The 23589-nt window shown below is 48.8% G+C and overlaps 2 protein-coding genes across 2 annotated transcripts in view; both read left to right on the forward strand.

The window, feature by feature from the left end:
* The first annotated feature begins 879 nt into the window (after nucleotides 1-879).
* Nucleotides 880-11821, forward strand: dhx57 (DEAH (Asp-Glu-Ala-Asp/His) box polypeptide 57). Its single transcript, XM_084447967.1, has 20 exons — nucleotides 880-1625; nucleotides 1972-2156; nucleotides 2480-2601; nucleotides 3418-3613; nucleotides 3843-3967; nucleotides 4112-4245; nucleotides 4365-4419; nucleotides 4637-4851; nucleotides 5353-5469; nucleotides 5588-5684; nucleotides 6647-6820; nucleotides 7924-8124; nucleotides 8482-8758; nucleotides 8896-8991; nucleotides 9295-9378; nucleotides 9655-9792; nucleotides 9904-9978; nucleotides 10682-10816; nucleotides 11146-11346; nucleotides 11513-11821. Exons 1-20 carry the CDS (start codon nucleotides 908-910, stop codon nucleotides 11654-11656), a joined length of 3489 nt encoding a protein of 1162 aa, XP_084304093.1. The 5' UTR covers nucleotides 880-907; the 3' UTR covers nucleotides 11657-11821.
* Nucleotides 11822-20231: 8410 nt separating this feature from the next.
* LOC311316747 (FYVE, RhoGEF and PH domain-containing protein 4-like) overlaps nucleotides 20232-23589 on the forward strand; it is a gene marked incomplete at both ends in the record, with an annotated part of 6864 nt that continues 3506 nt past the window's right edge. Inside the window, 6 exons of the mRNA XM_084447677.1 lie at nucleotides 20232-20321; nucleotides 21537-21830; nucleotides 21969-22114; nucleotides 22545-22701; nucleotides 22896-23034; nucleotides 23510-23568. Coding sequence (XP_084303803.1) covers nucleotides 20232-20321; nucleotides 21537-21830; nucleotides 21969-22114; nucleotides 22545-22701; nucleotides 22896-23034; nucleotides 23510-23568 — 885 coding nt within the window. The remainder of the gene's footprint in view (nucleotides 20322-21536; nucleotides 21831-21968; nucleotides 22115-22544; nucleotides 22702-22895; nucleotides 23035-23509; nucleotides 23569-23589) is intronic.

Below are 23589 nucleotides of genomic sequence, written 5' to 3' on the forward strand. Positions count from 1 at the left end.
GCGATTGTGAAAAGTGAGCTCAGTCAGAACAACAGCAAATAATATAGGCCTATATATGCTGGTAGGCTACTCGGCATAAAACAGAGGTTTCCCCCCCAAATTGTGTGTGCATCACCCCCCAAAGACCCATTCTGAGCCAGGAAAACCCCCTGAAAGCAAACCCCGTTCCAAGCCCCAACACCCTAATTATGGAGGAATGGTCTTGGTGAGACCAACTGCATTCCAGCATATAAAACCCACCTGCTCGGTCCCAGTGACTCAGGTTCAGAGTACGAGGGCGTGGAGGAAGAGGAGGAGGAGGAGGAAAGGGAGGAGGAGGAGGAGTTTGACGAGCTGGACTTCCGCGAGGAAGGGCAGTTCTGGAGCACCCGCGACGGTCCGGCCGAGGGCGCCGGCAGCCCTGCGTACGAGCCGGAGTCGGAGGAGGAAGAGAGACCCGCCCCCGAGCCCGTCATCTCTCTGTTCGCCATCGGGAAGCTCTGCAGGTATCCGCCCAGTACTACCTACCCGTCTACCACACCTGCTTAGTCTGCTCACCTGTCAATATCTCTCTGGTCCAGGAGCCCAGAGCCTGAGACACTTCCCTATTCTCCACTGGACAACGAAGAGACTACCGTATACATATACTGCATATGTATAGAACAGTCCATATATGGGGATTGTTTTATTTGTATAGGAGTGAAAGACGATGATTCACAGAGATTTTGTCTTGCCTGGGTCTGTCATTCCTAATGTCTCTCTCTCTCTCTCCCTCCCTAGATATGGTTTTGACCGGGAGCGAGGCAGGCTGGCCCTGGAGGCCGGCGAAGGGGAGGTGGGCGCCACCGCAGAGCAGCTCCTCCTGCGGATGTTCTCCGAGCGCTACGGCCCCAAGGCCGTGTCCCCGGACGGCCTGCAGGGGGCCCCCATGGACGAGTGCCTCACCCAGAGGCAGGAGGAGGCCCTGGCTCTCACCGCCATCTACGGCGACCGCTTCACCGAGCGCATCCCCAACGCCGTCTGGGTGGTCTCCCTGGACCTCTCCTTCCTGGCCGACGTCGCCGGAAGCGGCAGCGGGGGGGGACGCCGTAACGGCGGCGCCAGGCACGTCAACGGGGACGGCCCCGTCGACATTCGGGGGGTGTGCCGGTTCTACCTTAAGGGGATGGGCTGCAGGTTCGCAGACAAGTGCAAGTACAAGCACCAGCTCCCGGCCTCCATGGAGGCGGGCGCCCCAAATCCCGTGGTCGGCAGCCAGCCGGGCTTCAGCAGCCTCTCCCCTCTGGAGTACGAGCTGGAGGTCCGCTTCCCCAAGGGCAACCGCTACCCCTTCCAGGCGCCCGTGGTGGCCTTCAGCACCAACGACGAGTCGATAGGGGCTGCTGGGAGACTGAGTCTTACCGAGCGGCTGTTCGGGGAGGCGTTGGCCGCGGCGCGGAGTGGCGAGCCGGTGGTCTACACCCTGATCACCTGCTGCGAGGAGGAGGCCACCGCGAAGGAGGCGCTGGCGGTCGGCCATCACAAGTACAGCCAGCCGCCCCCCGTGCTGGTGCCCCCGCCCCCGGCCGCTGCCGCGGTGACCAAGGGCAGAAGTGGGAGGAGCAACGCGTCGTCGCATGAGAGCAGGACTGACGGTAACACCGTTGGTAACAACAGCCACAGTGCCAGCAGCAGGACTAGTCCAGCTAGCAACAACTCCAACAGCAACAGCAGAAGACCTGAGGGTGAGACACACTTACCTGCCCTAGAATCTTAATGCTAAATGTTCAAAATAGTAAATCAAACTTTATTTGTATAGCGCATTTCATACACAGAGGCAACACAATGCGCTTTACAGAGAGCAATGGGGGGTGGGCATAGGTCCCACCCCTACATATTCCAGAGGGAAACAAAAAAACAGTTTGTGATGTTGTGTGGGTGGACTAACTTGTCATCGCCATGGAAAGGTAATTTGTGTCTCTGTATGTGTGCTTCCAGCGAGACCGTCTTTAGACCCAGAAGACTTGGATGAGAAAGAGGAGGACGAGGAGGACGATGACGACGATGAAGAGGTGGTTCCGGTGGAGAGCGAGAGCTACGTTAACCTGAGGAAGAAGATGGTGAAGAGACACGAACAGCGGATGGATAACTTTCTGCAGGAGAACAGCAAACTGTGTCGGGAGTTCAGGAGAAAACAGGTAGAGAGTGCATGGCATCAAAAATAAGGCTTCACTGAATACTCTTGAGAAAGAGAGAGGAATGCGATTGGCTTCGGGGGGGTTTATGAAACGCACTGTACGGCTCGGGGGGGGTTTATGAAAGGAATTGTACGGCTCTGGGGGGGTTTATGAAAGGCATTGTACGGCTCTGGGGGGGTTTATGAAACGCACTGTACGGCTCGGGGGGGGTTTATGAAAGGCACTGTACGGCTCGGGGGGGGGGGGGGGGGGGTTATGAAACACACTGTACGGCTCAGGCAGAATGTGTGAGGGGGGAATGTGACGGACTGTCCCTTTACCAGTCGTCCAGGCGGTTCAGGACCATGCTGCAGCAGAGGCAGAAGCTGCCCGCCTGGCAGGAGAGAGACAGCATCCTGCAGCTGCTGGGACGATGCCAGGTGCTGGTGGTTAGTGGCATGACTGGGTGAGTCACTCCGGGCCAAAGTTCAAAAAAAAATTCTGATATCTTTTTTTAAAAGAAGTTCTAACCTAAATTTGAGAGTTTGAATATTGTAATATTAATACACATGTAGGTTATTGAATAAGTAGGCTAAACATTTATAGGATGCAATTTATTTACGGGCAATAATCCAATAATCCAGACCTCAGCGAGGGGTAACAGTGTTCATAGTACAATATTATAGTCAAGGGTTATTTCATTAGGCTATTATATTCATGAAAAATCTTCTTTTTTTTTTAATACATATAAATTCGAATATCGTTCAAAGTCTACTAAATTAATTTGAATATATTCTAACTCAATTTCATGGCACTTTTGACAGCCCTACGCCTGGCTCTGGCTCTGGGCCTCTCTGGTCCGGTGGACATTATGGAGTAGGAACACCCCTGCAACCATGAATAATATTAACATCTTCATCTGATATTGTTCGAATTCAGTCGGTGCCAGATTCGTGAATGGAAAAATCCTCAGAGAGACTAATTACAGTTAGCTCCTCGACACCTGATCTGCTGGAGGAAATAGCTTCGGGCGAAGAGATCGACACGCACACTCTCAAAATGTTTGCGTTGTTGGGAATAGATCCCCTTAGGAAGACTTTTAAAGAAATAAGAAATTGCACCCTCCCTCACACACCTTTCTCTGCTTTATTCTGTCAACGTTTCGGTTAGAACCTTCATCAGGACAACTTTGGCGAAACGAGTCTCCCGAGTTCTTTGATCTTTTGACCTTTGATATTTGACCTTATTTTTCCGTGCCCCCCCCCCCCCCCCCCACCTGCAGGTGCGGTAAGACCACCCAGATCCCTCAGTTCATCCTGGACGCCACGCTGAGCGGTCCGGCCGGCCAGGTGGCCAACATCATCTGCACCCAGCCGCGCCGCATCTCCGCCATCTCGGTGGCCGAGAGGGTGGCCCAGGAGAGGGCCGAGCGCCTGGGGAACTCAGTGGGCTACCAGATCCGCCTGGAGACGGTCCGGGTACGCGCACGGGGGGGGCTCAGATCTCCCAGCATGCATTGGTTTATTACGGACCTGTCGACCGTCCTCAAGGCCACGCGTTGCGGGCGGAGTGTCGCGATCTAACGTGCGCCTGACCGTCGTGTCTCTGTTTTTCCACTGACCTCCCTCCGCCCTCCTTTTGTCCTTCTGCCCCCCCCACCCCCATACCCCCTCACCCCCGCCCCTATACCCCGCCCACCCCCTCCAGTCCTCGGCCACCAGGCTGCTCTACTGCACCACCGGGGTGCTGCTCCGTCGGCTGGAGGGAGAAGCTGACCTCAAGGGCATCTCTCACGTCATAGTGGACGAGGTGCACGAGCGCACCGAGGAGAGGTGAGGGGCACACACACACACACACACACACACACACACACACACACACACGCGCGCGCGCGCGCACCGCAGTGACTAATAGCACACATAACGGGTACGGTCATCAAAGTTCAACACACGTCCTCTCTCTGCTCCCCCACCCAGTGATTTCCTCCTGCTGGTGTTGAAGGACCTCATGGTCCAGAGACCAGACCTGAAGATCATCCTGATGAGCGCCACCCTCAACGCTGAGCTCTTCTCACAGTACTACTACAACTGCAACACCATCCATATACCAGGTGCTGACACACACACACACACACACACATACTCCATACACACACCGATCACATACATAGCCACGCACCGGTCAGTAGATCTTTGGAGTAGTCGCTTCACGATCTTCTGTCTTTTTCAGGACGCACGTTCCCTGTCGACCAGTTCTTCCTTGAAGACGCCTTAGCCAAAACACGGTGAGTACAGGATCCATTGAGATCTGTATTTACTATATCAGCTACAGTATATCACACAAGCTCCTCGGCAAAAGGCAGTGACGACACTGACACATTCAAAGTGATACCTATTCATCCATCACAGATAAAGGTTACGCTATGAGCCTCCAACGTTGGCAAGCCATGGTTTCGCCTCAGGCGTGTTTGACCTCTGACCCCTCTACCCCTGCTCTTCCAGCTACGTCATCGAGGACGGCAGTCCCTTCATGCGCTCCGGGAAGCAAAACTCCTCCTCCTCGGGGGGCCGGGGCGGGCGGGGCGGGGCCAAGGACCCCGTGGACAACCTCGGAGACGACATGTGGAACTACATGTCCCTCCAGAAGAAAGACTTTGTCAAAGACTCCATCCCGGACCAGCAGCTGAGTCTGCAGGAGTTGACTGTCCGATATAAAGGTGAGACCGCCGGCTGATCAAACGTCTGAAAACGTATTTTTTTTTTTTTTTTTTTTTTTTTTTTTCTTATTTTCTGGTTTTATCCCATTTCCACCCAATTTGGTACCCATTTAACCCTGACATAGTGTCCAGTTACCCCCTACTAACTGTTGAAGTTTTTTTTTTTTTTTTTTAACAGTATATTTATTGATTTAGTGTTTACAACATCGACAGAAGTACATTCAAATTGGTCAGTATAACATTGTAAACCTTGTATTCCCCAAATCCCCCCCCACCAGAACATCTGGTTCGTTCTATTCTATTCTATTCCACTGAAACACGATGCATTAGACCGATACGCCACCGAGGACTCCCCTGAAAGTGTGTGTGTGTGTGTGTGTGTGTGTGTGTGTGTGTGTGTGTGTGTGTGTGTGTGTGTGTGTGTGTGTGTGTGTGTGTGTGTGTGTGTGTGTGTGTGTGTGTGCGTGCGCGCGCGTGTGTGTGTGTGTGTTTTTAATGCAGACGCAAAGAAGTCTGTTCTGAAGACCATCTCTACCATGGACTTGGACAAGATCAACATGGATCTGGTGGAGAGCCTGCTGGAGTGGATCGTAGATGGAGACCACAGCTACCCACCCGGTTAGACGCACGCACACACACACACACACACACACACATGGTGACTCACTAATTCAGTCAGTGCTTTCACTGTGTCATGGTTCTGATTGTGTGTGTGTGTGTGTGTGTGTGTGTCCAGGTGCCGTGCTGGTCTTCATGCCAGGTCTTGCAGAGATCAAGATGCTCTATGAACAGCTTCAGTCCAACAGGATGTTCAACAACAGGAACAGAACCAGGTAGGGACGCTGCGTCTGTCTCTCTCAAAGATGTCCTTTGATCACAGCTGTGGTTTGGTTATCTCACCAGAGCTGTCATTTGTCTGCTCTTTTATCTGCTCTTGTATTTTGCCAACATTCTGAATCTGAACCTCCTTCTTCCTAGGAAGTCTGACTTCCCATGCATGAAAAATCACCAAACCTCCTTCTTCCTAGGAAGTCTGACTTCCCATGCATGAAAAATCACCAAACCTCCTTCTTCCTAGGAAGTCTGACTTCCCATGCATGAGAAATCACCAAACCTCCTTCTTCCTAGGAAGTCTGACTTCCCATGCATGAGAAATCACCAAACCTTGCACACAGACCCAGTCCTATGCCAGAAGTCCTTAACTGGCATTGTGGACCAATAGTCCCGTTGGTGGTGCTACAGCGGTCTAAAGTTTAAAGCGTAAAAAAAAGAAATCATAACAAATCAATTCAAGAAGTTTTATTAGAAGGCTAGGTTTTACACAAAGGGCAAACTGCCAGATTCTCACTTCTCAACAAGAACCTGACCTTTCCTTGGTGTCTCTGGCTGTGAGTTCAAGCCCTGGGGGATGCAGAATAAACATGCCAACGCGTACTCAAGAATTGTACTGTTTGGATTTCAGATACATGATTTTAAAGATATTTTTTTTACTTTTAAAGTTTTAAATATTTAGGGTCGGGGCAGAGACCCTCATGTATTTGTCATTTATCATCTTCTCTTCCTTTGCAAAATGCCCGGCCTCGAGTCAGTGCTATCATTTTTGTGGATGTAATTGTGTGTGTGTGTGTGTGTGTGTGTGTGTGTGTGTGTGTGTGTGTGTGTGTGTGTGTGTGTGTGTGTGTGTGTGTGTGTGTGTGTGTGTGTGTGTGTGTGTGTGTGTGTGTGTGTGTGTGTGTGTGTGTGTGTGTGTGTGTGTGTGTGTGTGTGTGTGTGTGTGTGTGTGTGTGTGTCCCAGGTGTGTGGTCTACCCCCTCCACTCCTCCCTGTCTAACGAGGAGCAGCAGGCCGTGTTCAACAGACCGCCGGAGGGCGTCACCAAGATCATCATTTCCACCAACATCGCAGAGACCTCCGTCACCATTGACGACGTGGTCTATGTCATCGACTCTGGCAAGATGAAGGAGAAGAGGTAACGTCCGGCCGGATCAGTCTGGGTGGAAATCTTGACCATGTTTTTCTCAATGGAATTCAGCGGTTCTGTTCGGTTCTGTTTGGAACAGGCCAGTTCTATCCTCAGGCCTCAGTCTCTTCAGGGGAGGAATGATCTCAGATATGACATGAGAAGAAGTAGGGCTGGGTTCCAGGATGCATGCATCCCTTCTAGGATAATATAAGAGAATCTCCATTGATTTTTAGTCTACTTTATCTTCATGTTTTATGGCCCATTTCCACCGCACCAAACCTGCTTGATTCTACTCTACTTGCTTTTTTGGGCTTTCCACCACGCAGAAGGCGCGTAGAGGCGAGGTGAAGCATTACTTTTTTTCGGAGCTCCGTCGAGATGCCAAGTGACCTGTACACACTGCAAGCCGCTGATTGGTCAGAGAGAATTGTCTCTTGCTGACTACTAGCCTGCTTCAGTAGCCATGTTTCCATCCACTTGTCAATCGAATTGTGTGAGGATCGCTAAAGATATGAATGTGAATAAAGCCGGTGAACGTGCGTTTCCATCTAGAGCTTTAAATCGGATAAAGCATTTATCACAAAAGACTTTTATCGAACAAGAGAAAATCCGATGAGATCGACAGTACAAACATTTTGTCGATTTTCATGATTTTTAATAGAATTTTACTGTTTCCATAAGGCATTTTTAATTCGATATAACTTAATTCGCATAAAACGTGTGGATGGAAACATGGCTACTGACGCTTAAGGTGCCAAGCCTCCTGAAATGGAATTACTTGTTTTGGACGTGTCTGTCCTTGGGGAAAAATTATTTTTGGTGTTTTAGGATAGGGTTTCGGATCAATCTGTCCATGGGAAAAAAAATCCACGGAATATCTTGGTTAATACAAGATTGATTGATCCAGGAGAGCAGTTTTGTGTTTGTGTTTATATGTGTGACATTTATTCCCTTTGGCGATTGCTCTCAATGATGGGAAACCCCCTCTAGTGTAGCACGAAGAACGGGAATCCCCGTCTCCATGACGTTTAGTCTACTTTATCTTCATCAGGGAGACCAGACCCTCGGTCATTACGGGCTCACATGACCGCCGGTGCGTCTCTCCTCAGGTACGACGCGTCCAAGAGCATGGAGAGCCTGGAGGACTCGTGGGTGTCGCGGGCCAACGCCCTGCAGCGGAGGGGGCGGGCGGGCCGCGTGGCGTCCGGCGTCTGCTTCCACCTGTTCACCAGCCACTGCTTCGCCCACCAGCTGGCGGAGCAGCAGCTGCCCGAGATCCAGAGAGTTCCGCTGGAGCAGCTCTGTCTCCGGTACTAGGCCCAGTTCTATTAATACATCCATGGCCCAGCCAGACCCACTCAGCCCCGTCATTCACACTGACCGCTACCCAGCACACACAAAAATCATCCATCCATCCATCCATCCATCATCCATCCATCCATCCATCCATCCATCCATCCATCCATCTATCTATCTCTCTATCTCTCTATCTCTCTCTCTATCTATCTCTATTTATCTCTCTCTCTATCTCTCTCTCTATCTATCTCTATTTATCTCTCTATCTCTGTTTCTCTCTCACTCCCTGTCCTCTACTATCCCTCGTCCTCACCTTATCCCTCTCTCTCTCTCTCTCTCTCTCTCTCTCTCTCTCTCTCTCTCTCTCTCAGGATAAAGATCCTAGACGTGTTTGCGGAGCGCCCCCTGGAGTCCGTCTTCTCCCGTCTGATCGAGCCGCCGGCCATGGGCAGCCTGGAGGCGGCCGAGCAGCGCCTGCAGGACCTGGGCGCCCTGACGTCCGACGAGAAGCTCACCCCGCTGGGCTACCACCTGGCCTGCCTGCCCGTGGACGTCCGCATCGGCAAGCTCATGCTGTTCGGCGCCATCTTCCGCTGCCTCGACCCCGCCCTCACCATCGCCGCCAGCCTGGCGTTCAAGTCGCCCTTCGTAAGGCCGTGCAGCCGGGGGGAAGGGGGGGGGGCGTGGGCGTAGCCGAGGGGGGGACGTCTGAGATTGACGGACAAAAAGGAATTTGGACACATTTGGTCCTCAGGTACTCTGCTTTCCTCTCTCGTCTCCTCTAGGTGTCACCGTGGGACAAGAGAGAAGAGGCCAATGAGAAGAAGCTGAGCTACGCTCTGGCCAATAGCGACCATCTGGCACTGCTGCAGGCATACAAGGTCAACACGCTGCACGCTGTGTTCACACACTCTGGATCAAACCTAGTCTGGGACTAGGCCTGGGTTACACAACGAGAATGACCTCCAAGTTACACACAACGTTTTATCAGCATTGCCAAAAGTTGTCAAGGTCACATAGAAACGCATATCGCATCACCATTGCATGTTTTTATTCAGTCCAGGACTAGTTTTCATCTGTGCCTTGGAGACCAGCCTTGTATAAAACCATGCGTCCATGTGGGCTATCTGTACGACTAGGACTGAACAATGGACGAGGAACAATAAGATGTCTGTCTGTCACAGGGCTGGTGTGGTGCAGCCAAGAACGGAAATCAAGCCGGCTTTCAGTACTGCAGGGAGAACTTCCTGTCTGGGCGGGGCTTACAGGTAACGCACCATCATGTGTGTGTGTGTGTCTGTGTGTGTGTGTGTGTGTGTGTGTGTGTGTGTGTGTGTGTGTGTGTGTGTGTGTGTGTGTGTGTGTGTGTGTGTGTGTGTGTGTGTGTGTGTGTGTGTGTGTGTGTGTGTGTGTGTGTGTGTGTGTGTTGAGGGGGGGTGGTTGTAACAGTAATGAGCTGATTGAGTGTGGTATTGGAGAGGGCGGGGCACTGGGGGAGGTGAACGAACGGAGCGAATGAGAGCTGTGTGTGGTCCCCCCTGCAGGAGATAGCCAGTCTGAAGAGGCAGTTCACCGAGCTGCTCTCTGACATCGGCTTCGTCAAAGAGGGCCTGAAGGCCAGAGTGATCGAGAGGATGTGTGCCAAGGGGACCGACGGCATCCTGGAGGCTACAGGGCCTGAGGTAACACACACACACACACACACAGCACAAGCACAGAAATCTCCATACTAGAGCCATTTCAGTCCTCGTATCTTGAGTCTATAAACCTGTATTATTCTGTCGTTGCCACAGGCCAACCTGAACTCGGACAACATCAAGCTGATGTCGGCCATGCTCTGTGCTGCTCTCTACCCCAACGTAGTACAGGTGAGCAGCCTTCTCTTCACCACCACTAACCGAGCTGAAGGTCACACTTTACAATAAGGGTCACAAAAAACATTAGTTAACTGTTAACTAATGCTTATTTAGGGTTAGGTTAGGTTAGGTTACTAATGTTAATTAATGCCTTAGTTAAGGTTAGGGTTAGGGTTAGGTTAGTTAACATAAATAACATTAGTAAATGGTTAATAGAGACATTAGTTAACTGTTACGTTATGCTTAATAATGCATTAACTAACGCTTATTAATGTACCTTTATTGTAAAATGTTAGAGTTGTATTGGTTAAACTCATTCGCTCAGTCTAAATACCGCCCACCCGCACCATGGAATCGCTAGCTGACCGAAGCGGTGTTTACGTAAGTAAACCCGGGATCGAACCCCGCGTGGGCAGGTGAGGGCGGAAGCGACACCCATGAGCGACACAGTGACACCCGTGACACCAACCGGCTCCCTAGGTGCCACAGTTGGAGACGAGCCGACTTCTGTTCTGCTCCTGTGACTGACTAGGTCTCTGAGTGTATCTGGGCCGTGTGTCTGTCTGTGTCTATGAAACTGCACCAAAGGTTCGTTTGCTTGGGAGGTGATCTGTGTGCACCTTCGGTCTTAACGCTGGTGTTTTACATGCGTTTTTCCGTGTGTGTGTGTGTGTGTGTGTGTGTGTTTCTGACCATCCGTGTCTCCCTACACCAGGTGCGCTCCCCCCAGGGCAAGTACAAGCAGACCAGCAAGGGGGCGATGAAGATGCAGCCCAAAGCAGACGAGCTCCGCTTCATGACCAAGAACGATGGCTGCGTCCATGTCCATCCGTCCTCCGTCAACTACACGGTACCCCAACGTGCTTCTATTCTCACTGGTGTGTGTGTGTGTGTGTGTGAGTGTGTGAGTGTGTGAGTGTGTGAGTGTGAGTGTGAGTGTGAGTGTGAGTGTGAGTGTGAGTGTGAGTGTGTGTGTGTGTGTGTGAGTGTGTGTGTGTGTGTGAGATCGGGGTCTGTTTCAACAAGAACAGAAGAATGGCAATCCTGGCAGTCCTGATGCCCGATGAAGGTCAAAGGGCCCCAGACGTCACAGCTGCGTCACAGGAGCAGCAGACAATGTCCAGTGTCACTCGGATCCAGACGGATTAACAAAGTCACCCCCCCCCCTCCCTCCTCCAGGTGCGTCACTATGACAGTCCCTACCTGGTGTACCATGAGAAGGTGAAGACCAGTCGCGTGTTCATCAGAGACTGCAGCATGGTGTCCGTCTACGCCCTGGTGCTGTTCGGGGGGGGCCAGGTCAACGTCGAGCTGCAGAAGGGGGAGTTCGTCATCTCGCTGGACGACGGCTGGATACGATTCGCCGCCGCCTCGCATCAGGTCAGCCGCATGGGCGGTCGTACGGTACGTCTGTTCCTGTTGAATGCGGTGCTTAGCTCTTAACGTGTGTGTGTCTGTGTGTGTGTCTGTGTGTGTGTCTGTGTGTGTGTCTGTGTCTGTGTCTGTGTGTGTGTGTGTGTGTGCGTGTGTGTGTGTGTGTGTCCAGGTGGCAGAGCTTGTGAAGGAGCTGCGCTGGGAGTTGGACCAGCTCCTGGAGGATAAGATCCGGAGCCCCAGCATGGACCTGTGCAGCTGCCCACGAGGCTCCCGCATCATCCACATGATCGTCAGGCTCATCTCCACCCAGTAGAACTGCCTTAGAGGCATCACCGTCAACAAGCCAAACTGTAACCCTGTTCTCTAAACCCTAATCTCTCAACTCAGACTACCACACATTGTGCAATAGATGACTAACAACACAACTGATTGTTTTATGTTGCTTTATTCGTATGTATATACATTTAGACAGATTTCCAGTATTATTGAGAAACTCAAGATGCGTTTTTTTATTATGGGTTGGGTGTTTCCTTCACACAACTGAAAAAAGCATTTGAGTCCATATTGGATACCCAGTACTGAAAAAGATTGCACATTTCTTATGGTTTTGTGTGTATTTATTCTTAAGCATGACTGATAGACGTGGAAAAGCTCTGAGAGCTTTGCATGATTTGTTTCTGTACATTTTTATTGAATGTACGATAAATAGGATATTACACCGCCGTGAAAACCATGGCATCACAATGTTAAGGGCTTACTGACATGTTGACGATTTGGTATCAAGTTGCCAAAGAATTTGTAAACCATGTTTAATCAACTTACTGTAAAGTGACTAACTTTTGCTGTATTCATTATTTCACTGAAAATAAAAAAAACTTTCCTTAATAGTCATTGCTAATTTCAATTCAAGTCCCTTTGTATTAGTGATACTTTGTCATGGTCCTAGATGATTGAATTCACTGGTATGGAGAAAGAGGGGACAATCAATGTCAAGTGACAAGTTGACCACACCTGCAATGCCACACACAGACTAAAGGGCCAACCTCCTATTCGTCTATTCAAACAAAGAGGACCACTATATTGGTCTCTACGACAACAGAACACAAACAAATGGGATGTTCCCTCCTAGACTACACTCTCCTCACATAAACCGACGACGGAGGTGGTAAGATCAACTCTTTTATTAGATTAGGTTCCTCCTTCCATTACTTTATTTGTAGAATCAACTGGAATGTTTGTCTACCCTAACCCATGCCAGATGTGTATCTGTCTGAAGTGTGTATGGAAGGCCTATACAGTATAAGAGCCTATTGAAAACGATTTGCCACTGTAATCTGAAATGTAGATATCTTCTCTTATTTTTACAGACAATGGTAAGAGGAATGTCCACGTAACGGTATGGGGATCATTGGGACTTTTGTCTATGGTTGAATCTTGCAACTCTCCTGTTCAGCTTGACTAATTCCTCCTCATCCCAGCCCACAGAGTCAAGAACATCCAGGTCTCACAGTGGGCAGCCTGCCAAAAGGACTAATAAGCCAAAGTCACCCAAAAAGAGATCATCCGCTGCCAAATCCACCGAGACCGATGTGGACATCCTGAGCCCTGCAGCCATGGAGAATGTTTACTACATATCCCACAATGCAGTCGACTGTCTGGAGTTCCGGGGCTTTGAATGGCCTGAGGCGACCAAAACGAAAAGTGGAAAGAAGAGGAAGAACAAAAAGAAAAAGTGACTGCAACCTTGTTCTGTAGATTGTGCCAAACCACTACTTGTTATGCATAAGTCTTTTATACTTTCTTGTCCACTCTGGCTCCATCTGGTGAATATTTTATATATCCATACATGGCTCATTTGGCTAATCTACTGTATATTCTGTAGCCTGAGCCCAGCTGGAATCAGCAAAGCGTAGGCCTACTCAGAATTGAATAAATGAAGATGTCGAAAAATATATAATATTTCCATCATATTATTATTAGGTTTATTTAATAATTGCACCTTTTTAGCAAGCTAAAAAAATGAGTTCTGGGAGTTGGGCCGAAAAACTGGGCCCTCCATGCCAGCGCTTTTCTCACCTTAAGGTCCTGTTCTGATGAGTTGACCCAGGAACCCAGGTATTTGAATTCGCTAACTTCTGCTAGAGCATTGCCCCCTGCTGCCTTGAGAGGTGGGTGGTCCAGGGGGGTGTTGTAAGTGATTCTTGTTGTAAGAAGTCTTCTTTGTATTCAACCTGAGGCCAACCCTGGCACATTCTGTCTCTACTCTGTTCAAGAGGTCCTGTGCCTGTTCTTCACGGTTGGACATCAGACAGATGTCATCTGCATAGTCCAGGTCTGCCAAGACTACAGCGGGGTTTCTTCTAGACTTCTTAGGTGTTATTATGAAGCCAAGCTCCTGCTCCTGCCCACTGGTGGCTTTCCTGAACGCGTAGTCCAGGGCTACAATGAAGAGGAAGGGGGCAAGAGTGTCCCCCTGCAGCACCCCTGCTAAGATGTCAAACTCCTCACTGTTCAAAAGAAAGTAAGAGTCTGCACACTGTAGCTCCCATTCAGGTCATTTTATGGACAAAAAAAATAAATGTTGTGACGTTTCGAGCGACAACGCTCTTCCTCTGACAACTGAATAAACATAGCCACACCCACTTTTAAATATGGTATCTGAGGGTCACATGACCCTAACGAGATAGACAATTAATCCCTTTATTTATTTATTTATTTTTAAACAGGTGAAACCCATTGTGCTAAGTATCAGGGTCACCTGACTCCTGGTACAGTTCACATTAAAAAACCTATGGTGCATATCTTATACATACATATTATACATCATGTTCAAAACTCCACGGTATCTTAGGAAACACTAAAGTCTCAGGTCAAAGGCCATCTTAAATCAGTTACCAATGGCTAAGTGCATTTGAAGATGTATCAAAAAAGCATCCATAAGCAAAATTACAATACACATGTCCAAAATATACAGAAAGGACCCTACAGGTCCTGCTTTAGACAATTTCATAGTCAAGTATACGTATAAATATAGAGGGAAAGCACAAAACACACAAACACAGTCACAGTAACATTAACCACCTCCCTACAGAATTACAGATATGGTCTAATACTGAAGTCTTCAGGACTCTTACTTTCTTTTGTACATTTGTACATATGCTTTTTTAGTCCAGCACCTGCCTTATAAATTGTTTTGGTATGTGCTTCACTTCTGATTTGGGAACTCCTCACTGTTGACATCCGGGGTTACCACTCTGGCTCTTGTGCCCCTGTTAATGGCCTCTATGGCCCGGAGTAGGTTAGGAGGGACCCCGTAGGCCTTAAGGATTTTCACCATCACGCCTCTGTGTATTGAGTCAAATGCTTTTTTGAAATCAATAAAACACAGGACTGCTGTTAGGTTGTTCTTTTTCACCTCCTCGATGATCCTCCTTAAGGCCGGAGGGAGAGTTTTGACATAGCCTATTTGCACTTGTGTAGCAAATTGATGACTGAATTGATTTGATAGAAGCCATTTTTAATTAGAAAATAGTCCATTCTGTCCTCCATAAATATGTTAAATCGAACGTCATCATATCTCAAAGGTGGAGGAAGAAATTTAAACCAATCCAACTGGGTCAGCTGAGGTAGCCATGGGGATATGAGTGGTACTGTAGGTTACAGTATAGCTTGTGGGCTCTGTGACCTACCATTGCCTTGATCATGGACATCTCATCAACAAACCATTTATCAGATTTGCCCTATGGCTACTGAGCTTAGTTGCTGTAGGCCTACTTTCATTTTGATATCCGAGACATTCGGATAATATGAACTAGATAGTCTAGACTACAGGGCACAGCAGATTTGAGCTCGCACTTGGAATTAAAGGGAATGTGTAATGCCATGGCGGCTATAGCCTATGTTTGATGTTATCAAAACCAGCTAGCACTTTTGTCTGTAAAATTATTGTATTTTCGCCGTTCAGAGCCATCGATAATCCCGAACTTCTAACATGACGCGCTCCAGAGTGAACAACGTGACATCGCGAGATCAGGAAGGTCTCACGAGGCTAGACATCATAAAACATTTTGCTTTTCATTATGACGTAATAAATGTACCCAGGCGCTAAAACATCTTAACAGTTCCAAAGGTTTAGTTCGTGAAAACTATTCAACATGGTGAGACGTTTCTTTATGTTTTTAGTAGCATACTACTGCTGATTAATACTGCATTTCCTCATTTTGGTAGTTAGTTATGAAATAAAGGTTTGAATTTAGTTATCAGTGTCTGTATAGGTCTACTTAAGCATTGTTTTATTACATTTTTTATTTGTGTGACCTCTATAAAGAATTGAGCTGAACCTTGTCTATGTCTCTGTTCTTACAGGTGAACAAGGAGACTGAGCATCCGAGCCAGGAGCTAAAAGACACACGGAAGATATGCTTAGAGCTGGAGGAGGCTCTAGCCACAGAAATGGCTGAGTCTGAAAAGCAAGCCGAGCAAATGCAGAGTTGGAACCGGCAGCTGCATGAGAAGACGCTCGCCCTGGAGAAGAGCCTGATTGGTCAGCGCGCCACCAGCTCCTCTCTGGACAGGGAGAGGGAGCGCTCTACTATGCTGGCTGCAGAACTGGTCACAGTGCGGTCAAAGAGCCAGGCTACCATCAGTGAGCGAGAGGAGAGGATCTGCCGGCTGACGAGCACTCTCGACCAGGAGGTGAGGGCAAGAGCTACCCTTCAGGCCTCACTGGACCAGGAGCAGCTTATCAGCATTAAGCTCCGGATGAGGACCAACAAGGTGGCCTCTGACCTGAAGAGGGACCTCACCACTGCCCTTAGCCAGCAGAACAAGGCAGCATGGAGGCACAGCCAGCAGCTCCAGGAAAGCCTCCAGAGCCAGAAGAGGGAGAAGGAGTACCTCAGTGTCCAACTGGAGCTTCTGCGGAGAGAACATGCAGAGGTTCTCCAGAAGGTCAGAGAGCAGACTCTCTCCCTGGAGAGAAGCCAGGCAGCCAGGCTGAACGAACGTCTCCTCGCCCAGGCTGCTGAGGATAAAACCCTCAGTTTCCCAACGGGCTGCCGTCAAGAGGAGACCACGGTGAAAGAATCACTTCTGGCCTCCCTGACCCAAAGCGCTGAACAGCTTAACTTGAAGCTGATAGAGGAGCAGGACAAGAGCATCATGCTCCAAAGACAAGTACAAGCTGCTTTGTCTGACAAGAAGAAGATGATGGAAGAGCGTGACGCTCTAGCTCAGGAGAGCCAACAGCAGAAGGAGAGCCTCCAGAGAGAGACCGCTGAGAACAAGAGTCTCAGCTCCCAAATGGAGCTCCTTCTTGAGGAAACCTCAGCTAAGGACACTCTTCTGGCCTTGCTGGACTCAGAGGCGGAGAGGGTGACCTCTGAACTCATAGAGCACCAGAAGAAGAACGTCAGGCTCCAAGGTGAACTACAGGCAGTTGTGTCTGAAAATGAAAACAATAAAAATGAGCTGGCGGAGGCAGAGACTACAGCGAAGACTGCATCAGAGCAGCTAAAGGCGTTGAAGGAGCAGCTCAGCGAGAAGGCACTGGCCCTGGAGAAGAGCCAGGCAGCCCAGCGTGACCTCTGCAACATCAGCAAGATAACTCAGAAGAGCTGGAAGGAACGCGTAGAGAAGCTCCAGCTGCGGAGCACAGAGACGAGCAGCCAGACCGTCCAAACGCAGGCCCTGAGCTCAGGGGGCCAGGCACACAGCCTGGAGGACCCAGTCGTGTTGGATAGGAACCAGAAACTGGAGAAGCAGAATGCCGAGCTCCTTACAAACCACGACTCCCGGATGAGCAAGCACCAGAGAGTGCTGCTCTCGAAACACAATCTCCTCCTGACAGACCACAGTTCCAGCCTCCAAAAAGACCACGACACCCTGCGAGAGGACTACAGACTCCTACAAGCAGAGCTCGACGGAGCTCTAGCTGACATCGCGTACTTTGAATCGAGCAACCAGACTCTGAAAATGAACTGCCGCAATCTGGAGGCTCATCAGCACCCCCTGCAGGAAACAAGCAACACCTTGCTGGCAAAAAATCAAATAGAAAAGCTGTCCCTTCTGAAGCACCACCATGCCATGAAGGACCATTGGACTATTCAGAGCCTCTCTATACTGAAAGATCTAAAAAATCAGTGCTGAGATCATAAGCTTACAAGCTCTACATTTCTTAATACGCTTTCCCTGAAGTTTATTTTTGGGAGAGGTTAATTAGTCAAATTCAATTAGTTATTTTAATAGACCCCAAAAATGTCTTGCACTTGTCCAAGAAAATTAGCAGGTTCTTTGAGGATCTCACTGGTTCATACTAACCCAGCCCTTTACTGTAACATTGCATTGCTCTGCAAGATGCAACATTGTATATAATTATTTTGAATGTCATTTTGAGGAAACCGTGTTCTGATTAATTTGTTGAATGAAAAATAAAATCTGAATAACCTTGTACAATAGTTTTTTTTTTACATTTCAGATCTAAAGAGTCATACACATATAATATGTTTTCTACCACGTTTTATTTAATGTCCTATTCTGTTGCCAGTAAACATACGCAGGCACAACCACAAGTAGCACACAGACACATACATAGGCCTACACAGGAGGACCAGACAGGAAGTTTGAGTCATTGATCTAAGCAGATTTAAATGTATTTGCGATTGATTTATTGAATTTCAATACATTGCAGGGAAAAAACCTTTGATGGTAGACTAGGATCATTTACCATTGACAGATTTTAAACAGTCAATTTTATTAGAACAAAACATATAGACCGACGCGCATGTGCAAAACGGATCGGGCAGACGGATCGGATACTGACAGGTCCAAATTGGAGGCCAGCTATAAACTGTGTTTGTATCGGTGTTGCAGACCTCCCAATGTTGGATTTGCTTAAAGTAGGCCTATAGAAAAAGCAGGGCGCATTTTTTTTATCAAGGAGTATAAACTGAATCCTACCTACATATATTGAAACAAAAGTTGACTATTTTCAACTTGATGAAGCAGGTCAATGTGTACGCCGTTCATGAGACGGAGACGTTCAGACGAATAGCAGTGAGGCGGAATCGGACACCAGGAATAAATGGGCAGACTGGGCCCAATCAACACGCAGGTAAATGTGGGTCCACGTGTATTTTTGGTAATGTGTTATTGCGTTTTATCATATAACTAGAAATGGTGCTCAGAGAGCATAGACCTCCACCCCTGAATGCATTTCGCGGCTCTGTGCACGCCAGAATTGAATGGGTTCAAAATAGGCCCATGCTACACCCCTCCACCGAGTTTCATGAAAAGCAGTCTGGTAATTTTTGTGTAATCCTAGTCCAAAAAAAATGAATGGTGGTGAATGGCCGTAGGGCAGTGTTCAGGGGGCTCCTGATTCACAAAAAATGAATGGAAGTGAATGGGCTGTCCGGCTGTGTTTGGGCATGATTCGGATCCACTCCACAATTTAAGAGGTTCTAAGTAAGATAGCTCCTAACATATCTTCAGATTACACTTCTCTATGAGTACAGGAGGTGAACACATATCTCTGTTGTGACCATAGATGGATAAAAGGATATATTATTTAAATGTTTCTTAATGTATGTCTATAAATGTGTGTGTGTGTGTGTGTGTGTGTGTGTGTGTGTGTGTGTGTGTGTGCGTGCGAGTGTGTGTGTGTGCTGGAGAGAGAAAGTTTGTGTTCAACTGGGCGTTGTGAGAGCTACAGTAGAGAGCATCGGAGCGGAGGGGTGGAGTTTCAGTGTGTGAGCATCAGTGTGCAGTGAGTGGGAGAACAGAAAACCTCCCTATCTTAGGTATAGAGCCAGAGAAAATCATTTTCAGTCAGAGGTGATGAACAGATATATACACGGTCAGTCTGCTTTTTCTTGTGCACTATCCTTGTGAATTTGCAAAAACAATGTACTGACAATTGAATACACTTTGCACGGCTTAGAAGGCTCGATGCTTGGTTTGCAGAAGTAGCGTTTGTCACAGCTCGTCAGTATGGTGAACTGTGTGTCGCATAGTTTTTTTTTCACATGAACCATGTTGCTTGTTTATACTGCATCAGGAATCTTAGCTCTACATTCTCTTCTAGGTAATGTTTCTTGGACAAGCCTGGGAACACCATCACGCTTGGTTGATTGGAAAATATCTAAGTAATATTGAAAAGGGAATGTAGCAGCTGCAGTTATTACAATTGTTTTGTATTTTGAGGGAGATTAGCCCAAATTATACACTAAAAAAAGTATACATTAAAAGAGATCCAATAAGTTCATGCTGATTGATGTTTGGAGTTTTGAGGAACCTAATGTTTAGGACGAAACAGACATCTCAAGTGATCGATCAGTAACAGTGTGCGATCATTCATCATTTCCTCAATTGACTACATTTCTCTTCCTCATGATGGTACTTGTATAGTTTATATATGGTGTGTGTGTGTGTGTGTGTGTGTGTGTGTGCGCGCGCGTGTGTGCGTGTGTGTGTGTGTGAATGTGTGTGTGTGTGTGTTTGTGTGAATGTGTGTGTGTGTGTGTTTGTGAAAGAGAGAGGATCTGGCTGGGAGAAGCCGTCCAACCAAGAAATCCCCTATTAGACCTCAAGGTAGATGAAATGCAACTGCTGTAAGTGATTTGAGAGAATGCTAGGATTGGTTGTGCCCTTTGAAATTTTCTGGACAATTTGGGACCTGAACAGTTAATCAGCACTCTTACAGTCCTCTAGAGATGCTCTGTGAACACCAGCCCTCCCTGGCATACTAGACTAGTATGTGAGTGAACACCAGCCCTCCCTGGCATACTAGACTAGTATGTGAGTGAACACCAGCCCTCCCTGTCATACTAGACTAGTATGTGAGTGAACACCAACCCTCCCTGGCATACTAGACTAGTATGTGAGTGAACATGCTGATCACCAACAATGATGAGAGGGCCTACCTGGAGGAGTTGAGGCTCTTGACCCAGTGGTGTCCGGAAAACAACCTCCACCTGAACGTCAGTTAGCAAGACAAAGGAGATTGTGGCGGACTTTGGGAGGAAGCAGGAGAGAAACAACACCCCTCTAATCATCAATGGGACCCCTGTAGAGAGAGTGGACAGCTTCAAGTACCTTGGTGTCCAGATCACCAAGGACCTGACATGGTCAACTGAGGAAATTCAGAGCGTCGCACCAGATCCGACGGAGCTTCTACTCATCCACGATCGAGAGCATCCTGACTGGGAACATCACCACCTGGTACGGGAACAGCAGCTCTCAGGATTGCAAGGCCCTACAGAGAGTGGTACGGTCAGCTGAACGTACCTTGGGGGGACCACTCTCCCACCTCGAGGACATCTACACCAGAAGATGCAAGACCAAGGCCAACAGGATCCTGAAAGACCCCAGCCACCCAGGAAATGGACTGTTCTCTCTGCTACGGTCAGGGAAGAGATACCGCACTCACATGGCGAGCACAGAGAGGCTCAGGAAGAGCTTCTTCCCGCAAGCCATCCGGCTCCTGAATCAATCAATCAATCAAAGCTTTATTTGTATAGCGCATTTCATACCCAGAGGCAACACAATGCGCTTTACAGAGAACAAGGGAGGTGGGCATACGAACCACCTGAATGACTCTATCTACCCTCTCTCTAGGCCAGGAGAGGAGCCCTGGAAGAAGGATGGAGGGTCAGGACCCATTGCCAGGAATGTACAATGTACCCCGTCTCATCAGTTACTTCCAGGGAAACAGGTCTGAGCTCTTGTCTGTTTCTCTCTCTCTCTCTCTCTCTCTCTCTCGTCTTTTTCTCATTCTTCTTTTAACTTGTTAAACCATTAGCGGTGTCCTGTCTCAGTGTTCTCTCTCCTCTTCCACTAGCCCTTTTAAGGAGAACACAGACAGCTCTCCACTGCACCAGCACAGACCATCCAACCTCATCCCCAAACACACCACCTCCCCCGTGGACCAGGAGAGACCTGGAGATCTGGACCAGGAGAGACCCAGAGATCTGGACCAGGAGAGACCCGGAGATCTGGACCAGGAGAGACCCGGAGATCTGGACCAGGAGAGACCCAGAGATCTGGACCAGGAGAGACCCAGAGATCTGGACCAGGAGAGACCCAGAGATCTGGACCAGGAGAGACCCGGAGATCTGGACCAGGAGAGACCCAGAGATCTGGACCAGGAGAGACCCAGAGATCTGGACCAGGAGAGACCCGGAGATCTGGACCAGGAGAGACCCAGAGATCTGGACGCTGGCTCTCCTGCCAGCGGCGGACCACCGGGTACCCCTGGAGCCAAACCCACCGCGGGCGGGACCCTGAACCACCTGGAAAGCACTGCGAATCGGGGGTCATCCCAGGTGGAGGCCGGGGGAGTGGGGGCCGGGGGCCGGGACAGAGAGCAGGGGGAGGAGGCAGGAGTCACTGTGGAGCAGGAGAGCAGAGAGCAGAAGCTGTATAAGATAGCCCAGGAGCTCCTGCAGACAGAGAGGGCCTACGTCACACGCCTCCACCTGCTAGACCAGGTTTGTACAGGGACTGCTTCACTGGCGCATCGCATCCACACAAATATAGATTTGGGGCAAGGATGTAAACGCCTCTCGGGGAACTTTATTGATCTACACTGTCTGCGTGTGTGTGTTGGGATGAACGTGTGTGTCCAGGTGTTCTGCGCTCGGCTGGTGGAGGAGGCAGGGAAGGGCTCGTTCCCTGTGGAGGTGGTGAGGAGCATCTTCTCCAACACCACCTCCATCTACTCCTTCCATAGCCAGTTCCTCCTACCAGACCTGGAGACCTGCCTGGACCAATGGTGGGTTCCGACCTAGTTTCACTGTCGAACCTAGTTTCACTGTAGAACCTAGTTTCACTGTAGAACCTAGTTTCACTGTAGAACCTAGTTTCACTGTAGAACCTAGTTTCACTATAGAACCTAGTTTCACTATAGTACCTAGTTTCACTGTAGAACCTAGTTTCACTATAGAACCTAGTTTCACTGTAGAACCTAGTTTCACTGTAGAACCTAGTTTCACTATAGAACCTAGTTTCACTGTAGAACCTAGTTTCACTGTAGAACAGTCTCACACATTTCTCTGAACATGCGTCCCTCCTACAAAGAAAGCGCAACTGTACGGCACACAATTCAGCCTATAGGGGCCTAGAGATTCCTTCACACCTCACCGAGGGCCTCCTGACGATCCGCGTGACCTCTCACCTTTAACCCACGCGCCCGTCGCCTGCAGGGGGGCGCTGCCCAGTCTGGGTGACGTGATGCAGCACCACGCCCCCTTCCTGAGGATGTACGCCGAGTACGTCAGGAACTTCGACAACGCCATGGAGCTACTCCGACAGTGGAGCGAACGCTCCGCCCCCTTCAGGAACGTGATACAGGACATCCAGGTGTGGCCCCGTTCCAAACCAAAAAAAAACCTTGACTGGCCCCTAATTCCAAAACTAACCTTCACTGGTTCAAATCTAACCTTGACTGGCCCAAAAACCAAATACTAACCTTAGCCGTAGCTTCACCTGTGCCTGTGTCTCTGTCGGTGTGTCTGTCGGTGTGTCTGTCGGTGTGCACGTGTGCTGTCCCTCAGACTCAGGAGGTGTGTGGTCGTCTGACCCTGCAGCACCACATGCTGGAGCCCATTCAGAGGGTCCCTCGATACGAGATGATGCTCAGAGACTACCTGAGGAGACTGCCCGAAGACGACCCCGACCGCGAGCACGCAGAGAGTCAGTCAGACAACTCCTCAAACACTCACTCACTCAGGCCCTACTATCTATACTGAGTAGGCTCTGCTGTAGTTTATATCTAGACTTGTTTGTTCTATATAGGTGCATCTCTGAACATTTGAATATTGTGGAAAGTTCATTATATTCCGTCAATCAATTCAAAAAGTGAAACTTTCATATATTGTAGATTCATTACACATGTAGTGAAATATTTAGAGGCTGATTGCCTCCATGCCACGCTCCACGTTGATGCAGTAATTTGTGCAAAAGGAGCCCTGACCAAGTATTGAGTGTATAAATGAACATACTGAAAATACTGTACAATCATTAAGGCTTGAAATATTTGACTTTGTGTAATGGATCTAGAATACATGAAAGTTTCACTGTTTGAATTAAATTACGGAAAATAATGGACTCATATTCTAGGCTTTTTCCAAGGGCGCTCATCGTCATGTCTGTGTATCTCTGCCAACAGAGTCCTTACAAACCATCTCCATGGCAGCCACACATTCTAACACCGCCATCCGCAAAGCAGTATGTATCCATCTCTGTCCA

The sequence above is a fragment of the Borostomias antarcticus genome (assembly GCF_949987555.1).
Source record: "Borostomias antarcticus genome assembly, chromosome: 13".
Lineage (NCBI taxonomy): Eukaryota > Metazoa > Chordata > Actinopteri > Stomiiformes > Stomiidae > Borostomias > Borostomias antarcticus.